Below are 12001 nucleotides of genomic sequence, written 5' to 3'. Positions count from 1 at the left end.
TTTTTTTTCTTCCTTTTTTGTATAAGTTTTGCATACTTTTTTTTCACAGATGTTAAACATTTTAAAGCATGTAAATAATCTGTTTAAAATTTTCTTTTCTCCCTGCTTACAACTGTGTATTTTAATAAATAATATTTCAAATAAAAGTGTTGCTGTACAGCAACACTTTTATTTTAAAGTTTTTCTTATTGATTAATTGAATTGTTTTACAATATTTATGTATATCATGTCATCTTTATTTTCTTACTAGTTATATGTAGGAATATGTATTTGAATGTACCAAATATTATATTTTATTTCTTACTTTATGTATGACAAATGTGATGACGAAGTACATTGTTTGTCTTAAATTACAAATTTAAAAAGTTGAAGTCAAATTTATTTCTTTATATAATCACTTAGTAAGGCCGCCCTTGAGGTATTGTATTACGAAAATGGCGCTATATAAGTTATCCATAATAAAATTAATATTATGTCTATGTACTGTCACGCTTTAGACCGCGGCATAGAAAATTAAAAAAAAGCCGCTAAGGAGATCCTCCATGATCCCTGTCACAAACTGTCTTCACCAGCCAACTCAGTCTTTCACAAGGTACTCCACGAAAAATTGACCGACTTTTGACTTGTCCATCTTCAAGTGTTTGATAGATTTGGTCATCCCATGTCTTTCTCGGCCTTCCTCGTTATCTGCATCTATGAACGTTCGCCGTCCATTCGTTGCACATGTCCATGGCAGAACCCCTTAATTTTGTCAATAATGCTTATCTCAGCCTTACATAATGCACAGATTTAGACATTTCTTACTATTTCCTTTACAAAAGCGTCAATTCTTTCTATTTCCTTTATCTCTTTCTTCATGTTCCAGTCAAATCGTTGAGCTGTTTTACGCCTCAATACAGGAAAAGGGGATTGTTAATAAAATAATATTTAATTTGTTTGTGGTTTTATTTGTTGGTAGTTCAACACACATTTTCTTTCTATTTTTTAAATAACCTACACACATACATTTATTATTTTTAGCTTGTATCTTTAAGTCTTTATTAATATGTAATGTTATATAAATGTTCACAGATTGATTTATTTCAGGGAATGTAAAAATGAAAGATATCCATGACTTATTATACATAGGACAGGTATTCTATTTATTCTACACATTTACTTATAATTTTCACATTATTTTGTTAAAATAGTGTTTGCAGTATTTATAGTTACTGATATGATATTGATTGAAGAGTACAAAATAAATAATTATATAATATATACATTAACAACAACTAATAAAAGCAACACCAGTGTACGACTATTATTTGACCTAAGGAAAAAAAAACACATGAAACCATCTCATATAAAACTTCTACAAGATAACAAAAATGAGCAAAAAAATTATAGACAGTACAACTCCGTTTATCCGAACTCCAGTCACCCGGATTGCCAAATATACAAATCGTTATCAGGAAATGAAAAATAAGGATGTTCTTAATTTAAATTTAATTCTGCAATTAACTTTGCTGGACATGTAATTTTTTAATGTGAATTCAATTCGTTCAAAAGCCATAAAACCTGGCATTAATCCAGATAATTGGAGTTTTACTGTAAATTATAAAAGCAGCATTATAATGTGTTGCAAAAATATGTAGAAATTTAAAACAAAAAATATTGTTTTAATGTTGGTAAACACTGGCTTTTTTATGATTCCTTCACTCTTTTATGTTCACCTAATTGGTTTATAGTAGAATAAATATACATATCTACACCACAATACTGATAATGGTTCTTTATCACACTGATAAATATTTTGTCAGGATATATCATTAAGAAATCTAGGGATATATAGAAAAAAGCCTAAAGCCCACACATGATTGTAAACAATATTTATTGGAAACATTCAAGTTTATTAGTGAAAATTCTTGGTGGAAGTTCATTATAATTAATTATAGAAATAAAAGACAAATGGTTAGTTCTGTGGATTTAAGTAACACTAATCTTTTATGTTTTGTTTCCATAGTAAAAAAAGTATTTGTTTATGATGATATTTTACTTATATGGGTAATGCACATCTAATTTTACTTAGAATACTTTACATGAGTTTTTCTTTTGAATATTGAATGGAATTAATAATGTCAATATATAAGACTACTTAAACTCTTTCGGATGGATTGTAATCAATTAAAAATTTGCTTTGAAAATTAAAAATTTATGACCATTGCAAAGATATTATTAGTGATATTCGTTAGAAGGCTTTTGTCTCTTTGTATTGGGATTTTTCAAAATTATGCAATTCAAATACAATCTCACATTCTTGTTTAAAAATAATAATAATTACACTGATGAGCTAATGTTGAAAACTCATAAATAATTTATATTTGCGTTTAACATATTAACAAGGACACTGGAAGGAAACAATATAATTGATATAAATATATATATTTACAAAATCAACAGAATATTAAAAATGCGATTGTGTTGCAATATTATTTAATATTAAGTAGAATTTTATTGTTTTACAAAGTGAAAAGTAAATATAAAAATTCAAATGAACATACAGGTTAAAAAAAAAATTGTTTATTTTTTAGAGTTTATATTTTGGGTTGACCACAAATCTACATATTTAAACAAAAATACACAAGATGCTTTAATTACTCATTCAATAAATGAGGCATTTCTGAAATATTTATAATGTATACATTCCAGTATTCACTGAAGACAGTATCAATAAATTATAATGCGTACATTCTTATTTCTCTATAAAAAGTAATCCATGGAAAAATAAAAAATTTCAGTGTGTATTTTACGTTTTTATTATTTAGTGTTATCTTACACAATCCACTTCGTGTTATGTTAATATTTACAGCAAAGTGTAGTTAAGGTATGTAAAGTTTCTCTAACAAAGTTCTCATTGTAACAGTTGAAAGTAAAACAAGATAAACAAAGAAAATCCTTACAGTTATCAGTTATATAAACTTTCTTAGAATCTAAACTAGCTAGCCTTGCTCTTGAGATTAATATAGTTATACATTTATGTTTTTAAAGGAAATAAAATTCGTAGGAACTCATCACGTTGGTCCTCATTCGTGTATACTTTATTTCCTCTTGAGGATAAAATTGTTAAACAAGTTATTGCTTTATATGAGAAGATGAGTTCTTAAGAGAGATATGCTAATTCCGTTAAATTTTGCATTTCAAGAAGTGGCATAACTCTGAAAATATATTTTTGATTTAAGACCCTGCATGTTAGTGAGTCAATGCCACTCGCTGAATATATTTGGAAGGAAGCCTAAATGAAGATGTTTACATATAAATCAAATTATCATTATGTTTTCTTTAAAAAAATAAAGCCTAGTTAATTTAAAAACATTATGAATTAAGGTTTTCAAATTGAGAAGGCTTTCAATAAATAAATGCTTTAGTAGTCTCCATTATAAGCTTGTCCATATTATAAACACCTAATTAAATATTTAATAACTTTAGTATTTCTGTGAAGAAACCAGATTTTTACAATGTACATAATATTAAAAGATTAGGCATAAATAGCCATGTTAAGACTTTTGTAGCGTCAACAGAGCTATTCATGCGGTTAATTTTATACGATATGTAATACACAGATACAACAATATTCAAGAATAAAGAAAACTTTGGAAACGTCTCAAACTTACAGTAAATATTATAGGAACTTTAGTCCGTGGAAGACTGGGTTAGTATAGTAGGGATGAAAATCTTATATTGGGGACAAATTAAACAGTGAGAGAAAATATACTTCATGTGCACTGTATCCAATACTATGGAGATCCAGTCAATAATATATCTTTGGACAGACAAAATACTGGAGTACATTGATTATTCATTTATTCATATTTTATTCTTAATCTTCTCGTATATTTGGAATTACGCATACAAAAACAGTTCAACGGTGCACATTTCTCACCTTAAAGGTAATATTTACACAATTCTCTTAGAAAATATACTTATGGAGCCGCTAAGACTGTCGATAATATTAACAAGATAGTTTTTATATAACAATTGTCATCACTATTAAAAGTGTCAATATAACGCGGTAGACACTGTAAGAGCAGAAACCGAGGACAATTCACATTTACCGGATTGCACGACAGTATAATATAACTATGATCACTGGCGACAGGCGCTTCCGTTAGTCTATATACCGATTGTCGGGTGCGAGAAGTACGGAGAGGTCCCACTCGTGGCGGGGTCATTCCTGCTTCATGGCGGGTAGTGGGGATGGCGCGTAGTGTGGAGGGGCGGCCACTAGCGCCAAGGGGCCGCCCGCGAAGGAGCTGGCCAGCGCCGCCGCGAACATCGCCCCATTCCCATTACTCATGGAATTAGGGCTGCCCATGGAGGACGTGGGTGGATTGATTCTCTTCTCCTTCTGTCTTCTATTGCAGAACCACACTCTCACTACCTCCTTCTCCATGCATAAGCTGTCAGCCAAGGAAGTTATTTCCTCGGAGGTAGGTTTTGGGTTCATTAAAAAGGCTTTTTCCAGAGCCACTCTGACGCTTGTCTCAATGGAAGTTCTTTTCTTCCTGCGGCGTCCTATTGCTTCGGGTGTCGTGAGAGGATTGCTCAGCGAACTCGGGTTGTTCAAGGTGTTATCCGCATCTTCTAACCATTTCTGAAGAAGAGGTTTTAATTTACACATGTTCTTGAAACTAAGGTTTAAAGCTTCGAATCTAGATATTGTCGTCTGTGAAAAGTCATTTCCGTACAGTTTTCCCATTGCAAGACCGACATCACCTTGAGTGAAACCTGTAAAAGAAAAAAACTTATTTAATGTTTTTAACTAAAATAACACGCAGGAAGAAATTTATAAAAGTAGGTATAATATAGGCAGATGTATTTTTAAATGAGTACATTGCTGGTTACAGTTATTTTTTACTGTTTGACACAAAAATATTTTTTTGCAAAATTTTCAGTAAGAAAAAAAAAACTTTTTAGATTGTTTTCCCAACCTGTGTACTGTCTGAGTCTATATAACACGATTTCACATGGCATTTATCCTATCCACCGTGTTGTAGGAGGGTTACCTGTGGCCGTAAGTATGTTGTAAATAATTTGTTTCGTAAATTCATGGAGAGTGAAATATGGTTTTGATTGCATTAGAATGAGATGGATATATGACGAACAAACGAACCTATGAAACGAAATTGTGACAGAATAATCCTGGTGTATATCGACGGTCCCTACGTATACCATCGAAACTGCACTTTGCTAGGCTTACAGGAGAGCAAAAACAAAGCTTGATATTTTTTTAAGAAGCTATCGGATACTGTAGAATTGCCAACATGTGTCTATTGACATACAATGGACACATGTTTGGCAATGTGTATTATACTTATTTCTTTACTTAGGTACTTTTTGCAAGTTGCGGTTATCTATTATTGGTTCCGAGTCCATGCAATATTTGTTAATGGTAACTATAAATAATATGTAGAACTGTTGGTTTTCCAAATAAAATAATGAATTAAAAATCTAATTTTATCCTTGTCTGTTTAAAGGGCTTGGCAAAATTTAGTAAATAAATAAATAAACACCTAGTTTAATCCTTCTCTGTTTGAAGGTCTTGGCGAACTGTTCCAGCTCCTCCAAGTCGGTGGTCTCCTCCGGCGAGGGCTCCAACAGGCGCGGGTTCTTGTGGTGGTGCGGCGTCAGGCCTCCCGAGCTGGGCGTGGATGGGGTAAGCATCCCGGCCGGGAGCCCCCCGGTGCCGGCGCCCTGGTTGGGGGGCGTGGTCTGCGCCGCGCCCCCAGTCTGCCCGGGGCTGGGCGAGTGCGGCGGGTGCTGCTGTTGCTGCAGTTGCTGCAACTGCTGGGCGGCCTGCGCCACTGCTTGCTGAACCTGGATGAGATGCAAGCCGTTAATAACGCTTTGTGACTACGGATGAATAACAATGCACCGGATCCACTTTTTAAATGTTACAAAAATTAAATAAATACTAAAAAAATTACATTAATTTAACATTCCTTCATAATAATATAATTATTTTATTATTCGTATTTTGAATGAGGAAATTCAGTGCTTTTTAAAAATTTTTTTTTTTAAATTTGTGCATCGTATTATCATAGCTACTTTTTTATTGTATTTTTTTAATTACTCCGCAAGCTACGTCCCTAGTTCTTTTCGGTGAGTTTTCCTGATTAATAGGTTGGTTTCCCGGAAACCAAGAATCTATTGTAACACTTCTATCATTAGTTACTTTAGAAGAACTTGTGACGTCATTTAAAGTAGTCCATTTTTAATATTTTTTTCATACATTTTAAAGAAATTTATGCTCTATTTGTACCGTATGTAAGAAAACATTTTTTAAAATCAAATTTCCTGTAGCACTGAACTTGCTCATTCCTTACATCGCTCTTTTACTTACAAGGCGCAGAGACGCATGCGCAACGGAAGAGTGATCGTAAAAAAAAATTGTTACGATTTTATAATAATTATATTAAGTATTTTTTTATCATGTTATATTTTTAAAATAAAATGAAAGTACGATAAATAACAAACAATTTTCTTTTTAAAATACTGAAATGATTTTTATACGAGGAAACGTATCCACATTTGCGCCTATTTTAGTACCTTCATTTTTAGGCGGTTTTTTTCTAAAACAGTACTGCGTGGAACGAATCCCTTCATTAAATCATCCTTATGGCCATATACAAAGCAAAGTGTATTCGCATGCAAAATATAAAAATCCATAAATGAACCACTTTCTACGCCCATGAGGAAGATTTAGAATAGCATCCCAGGGGTGCTATTCTGAACCACTCTCGTGGCACGAGAAAACCATTTTTCTCGTGTATTTTGTATGTAAATACACGAGATAATACTGCCATGAGAGCGTTTGAAATACCAGCCCAGGTCTTGATATCTATGTACATATCGTAGATAGTTTTACTACACATTCTTCAAGGATTGCATTCGACAGAATTTAGCCTTCTTTCATCCTGGTTTTTTACAATGCCATACATGATGGTTATAGCTCCTGCGACAAACATTAACTTGCTAAAGTTAATTTGAGTGCACTGAAACTCTCCCTTTACACAATGATATTATATTTAGTACTAACCCAAAGTATTTATTTTATAAATTAATATACATTCAGGTAAATCTAATCTTGGACATTTTGTTTATTGATATAGATTTTACTCGATAACTGTAAAGCATGTGTATTGATCAAATTATTTGAAAAAAGACAAATTTACACATTCAAATATTGATCTAATTAGATGGGTACTACTTTTCTAATATATTTATGTTTATATTGCAAAAAGAGCATAGCATTGTTAAATTTTTAATCTAGTATCTCTAGTCTATAGAAATATTAATAAAAAAAGTTTATAAGGATGCGCTAAAATGTGCAGCCTTTGCACAGTTAAAAAAAAAACCATCATAGATAAGATACAGTTACAACAATCATGCTTCTAAGTGCGTATTCCAAAACAGGACTTTGATTCATCACCAACATATCTCCCATAAATGGGATTTAAGAAAATGAAACTAGATACCTAAGTATATCACTATATTAAATTAATAAATGAACAGTCAGTAATATCGGTTTAAATCAAACCTGAACAGAATGTGTTATATCTCTGCCAGGGTGACTTGAGCGGGTATATGTCTGTGATAGAAGTCCCTATAGGATATTATACTGCATTATAACATCAGTTGTTTATAAATATTTCAATTCATTAATTGCATTGATTGGTGGGGGTGGTTTGAAAATTTCTAAGCTTATTTGTTCTATTTTTCAGTGAACTGTATAAAAATCTACCTGAAATACTTGATCGGTTAAAGATATAAAACGAATATGAAATATTTTTTGTATGTAAAGGTAAAGTTGTTTTATTAACAAAAACCGCACTTCAGGAATAATCGTAAGTAGTAATAATATGAAAAGGCAATCTTAATACGTAGAATGTATTCAAGATTATAGAAAAACAGACATAGCAACTATCCGATAAAAATAAGTTTTCGTGGGGAAGACACAAAAAGGTTATATTTTCATTGCACTAACGATTGAAGTATTACACGTCATGTGTTATTTAAACAAAAAAAAAACTTTTTCTACATAACTCTCAAATGAGGGAGTTCAGAGTTGAAAAAGAATAAAAAATCATAGACATCAAACTAAACCAAATTTATTTTTAGATATATTTTTATGTATTGTATTATCAGCGCCATGATTTTTCAAAATTTTGTAATTTTGAAAATACTCTGCGTGTGAGGTCACAAGCTCTCTTTGGTGAGTTCTGCTGATAGGTGAATTGGCTTTCCGTTAAAAAAAAATTATCACAACACTCTATCGTTGGTTGGTTTGAATGACCTGATAACGTTGTTCGAAATAATTTAAATTATTTTTTCATTCATTTTCAAGAAATTTCGCCACTATTTTTTACCGCGCGTAAGAAAACATTTTTATATTTATTTTTTCGTAGCACTAAACTTCCTAATTGATTACGCTATAAGTTTCTGATTTATGCATTACTATGTTCTTTTATTTAAAAAAATATTTTATTTTGATTCAAAAACATAATATTATTTCTATATCCTAGAACGTTCAATTGACAATTTATGGTATATATTTTTTCATTGCATAATACAAAAAAAAAAGTTTAATTTACAAACAATTTTATGGAACTTGGTAAAATAATTAAAAATAAATTATTAAATATGTAAACTTGTCTCATTCCATACAGGCGAGCATTTTTTTTACTGGTTTTGATTTATTAAAAAATAAATAAATTTTTGTTTGATAAACGAAAACATTAAAAGTGTTTTATTATTAAAATGAAATAAATCTGATGTTCACAATACCAAATCAGATGGAGAAAGCACACTTCCGCCCGCAGCGTTATAGTCCTGGGGGACTCAGTCAGTCACGATTTCCTAATAATTTAGTTTACTTTAATTAGGTGTGATGGCTAACCTGATTTTGCAGGAAGAACTGCGGTTGGTTTCCCTGCGGGGGTTGCAGCATGGCCAGTCCGTGGAGCTGCGCCCGGAGCCCCGCTTGGTGCTGCAGCGCTCTCTGGAGGGCCTGCAGCTCGGCCCCCGACAGCCCCGCCAGGGCCCCCACGGGGTTCTGCACATACATTTGTTGATTCTGAAAATAAAAGAAACTGTCACATTCGTAATAAAATAAGCGTATTCAATTTTGTTTAACAAGTTCGCGGACTTATGGATTAGACCTATTAGCACGTCATGCTTTCGTTTCGTAAGTTCTATCGTATCCCATACATCGATCTCACTCTAATCATGGGTGGCCAACGCGGGGTCGCGGGCGACAACATGTGGTCCGCGGAGCATAATTACTAATAAACATTTTTACTTTTGGTGTAACTTAAACTACCAAGATGAATGTTTGGAAAGGGTAACTGAAATACTTTGTTCTGAAAAGAAAAATTGTTCCTCAAAAATAAGCCTGGCTCGTCAAACTATTACTAGACGCGTGGACGACTTTTGAAACATATTAAAGACAATTTGAAAAATCGAGCATCTGATTTCATGTTTTATTATCTAGCATGGCAAAACTCTTTTCGTGTAGCAATGACATCAGTCGAAATACACATTGACGCTCTTAGCTCTTCTAAACAAAGTCAGACGTCTCACTATTTTTTTTTTCAAATTTGAACTTCAATCTAGTAAAAACATTTGATTCTACGTTTGGTTTTATAAACTATATATGTTCTATTGTTTGGTTTGAATAACGACAAAACTTTGGTGAGTGGCCCGGCGGGAAATCTCTCTTCGAAAATTTGGCACGGATGCTAAAAAGGTTGGCCATGTCTGCTTCTAATTCTTTTGAAATTGTATTTCGCTCTCGTTTCCGCTACGTACGAACGAACTCTATGTGACTCTTGTGCTAGCTATTAAGGACTCCTATTACAATGGGAAGTTAACAGAGTTATCTTCAATTGTCTATAAAGCAAAATCGAATGTTCTGAATGAAAATGTTTATTTAATATTTACATTAAAAATATCTTCGTCGGTAACCTGTAATTGAAAATGTTACAAAAAAAATCTTTCAGACATGCATACACATTTTTGTGCAGAAAAATAGAATTGACTTTGTAGACAATTTAAGAGAACTCTGTTTTGTAATCGAGGCTCAGTGGTCCAAAAAGTTTCGTTACGATTTACTGTTAATCTATTCAACAACAAACAAATTTCAACAGAGATGAAGGAATTATTAATGAATGTGTAAATCTGGGAGTCTAGACCAGGGGTGGCTAACCGGTCGATCGTAGTTATTAGAACTGTCGATCGCGGCAAGGCGAAGAAAAAAAAAATTACGGAAAGACGAAGATTTTTAAGAATTTTTAGCCATCTAGTTATATTGCATGCTTTACATAATTATTGTTTTAAATTAGATGTATGGTAAATCGGATTGTGATCCCGTGGCTGTCGCAGATTCACGGATCAGAGGTCCGAGGTTTGAACCTCATTTCGGGCCAACTTGATTCCCGTTTTTTTTAATAGCAAGTTAACTCGTTGAAAGTGGCCTCCAAAACTGAAATATTTTGCGAATTATAAGAACGCAAATTTTTATTTTCATTATTATTTTTTCAATTAGAACCAGTACCCTAAATAAGTATTTTAGAATCCTCGAGACCCAAGGCTCGTGCCTTGACAAGTTCGATTCGCTTTCTCTACATTCATACATATTATATTCCTACTCTTGAAGTATCCATATTAAAATATTTGTTGAATTTGATCTTGTCTTTCTCGTTTTCTGCATACATCAACATTCGCATCTTAGATTCTTTTAGCCGGTTTTCCCTGTCCATTCGCTCTATATGTCCAAACCAACGCAGCACGCCTTTCTTTTGTCGATAATGCTTGTCTCAGCCTTACGTAGTGCGCGGCGAGATCCCGACATGTTTGCTCCTATCATACATCGTTTTACCACACATCCGCCGAGAGATCGCATTTCGAAAGCATTCAAACTACTTTTATCATTATTTTTCCAATTCCATACTTCACTTCCATAAATTAAGGTCGTCATCAGAACTACGTTGTTAGTGTTGCTACGGTCTAGTAGTTTAGTATTGCCTTTGTTAGTTTTTGCCCCATTGTTAGAACTGCTAGTTTTGCCTCCTGCTACAAACGTAAATGTCACAACAATCTTACAAACAAAAATGATCTAGATACGCTGCAATTGGAGTTCCAGCGCAGTGCCCAATGCACCTGCTCTAAAAAGGGAAATCATGATTGGTATCTGCGCACGGTCACTGGACGGTAAAAAATAGATCGCGGATCTGACCATGTTGGCTACCTCTGGTCTAGACTATTAAAGTTTTACTAAAAAGTCAACAGATGTCACCTACGAGAAAATTCGGAATAATATTAATAAAATCACATCTGATTTGATTAGATACTTATATTATGTAACTTTTGAAAATTGCGTAGATGTGGAAACCACAAACTTATCTTAAGATCAACATATTACAACAGAGATGAAGAACATTTTAGACTCAAGTAATTTTTTTTTAAATACATAGGTAGAATGGTGAATGTTACAGCAAGTAAAGTGGCTACTTAATCCAGTCAATGACGAGTCATAACCTCTGCAACTGCCTAGACTTCCATATTCCCTTCTCAAAAATGTTTTCTCTCTCTGTTGCAATTCATTTCATTGAAAAACACTGCACAAGATACTTTGAATCGTGTTCGTTACCTGGGCGTGTGACATGAGCGAGTTGAGGGACATGTGTCCCGCCTGCAGGGCTGCCAGGGCGGCCTGCACCGCGGGCGGACCCGCCCCCGGCCCGACGCCGCCCCCCAGCGGGGAACTGCCTCCCCTGCTGTTCCTCTGGGACACATCAGTCACCTGGACATAGACACGAGCGATTAAAATACAAAAATCACCGTAGCGCTGAATTCAAACAGCACTAAAATACTCTTACAGATATCTGGGGGTAATGCTATTATTTTCTATTTCAGATTAAGTCAGTTCAGACTTAAATCTGGCCATGTCAAAAGCAGACTG

The 12001-nt window shown here is 33.5% G+C and overlaps 1 protein-coding gene across 1 annotated transcript in view; it reads right to left on the bottom strand.

The window, feature by feature from the left end:
• Nucleotides 1-942: 942 nt before the first annotated feature.
• Nucleotides 943-12001, bottom strand: part of LOC148273225 (uncharacterized) — a 64623-nt gene continuing 53564 nt past the window's right edge. Inside the window, exons 4-7 of the mRNA XM_088238982.1 lie at nt 11690-11842; nt 8939-9115; nt 5553-5856; nt 943-4767 (exon numbers count right to left, since the gene is read on the bottom strand). Coding sequence (XP_088095108.1) covers nt 4208-4767; nt 5553-5856; nt 8939-9115; nt 11690-11842 — 1194 coding nt within the window. The 3' untranslated portion in view covers nt 943-4207. The remainder of the gene's footprint in view (nt 4768-5552; nt 5857-8938; nt 9116-11689; nt 11843-12001) is intronic.

Source organism: Micrasema longulum, unplaced genomic scaffold, assembly GCF_059751315.1.
Source record: "Micrasema longulum isolate JH-2025_06_02 unplaced genomic scaffold, ASM5975131v1 h1tg002029l, whole genome shotgun sequence".
NCBI classification, from domain to species: domain Eukaryota; kingdom Metazoa; phylum Arthropoda; class Insecta; order Trichoptera; family Brachycentridae; genus Micrasema; species Micrasema longulum.
Note: the sequence above shows the minus strand (reverse complement) of the source record. Positions and strands in the feature narration are given on the sequence as shown.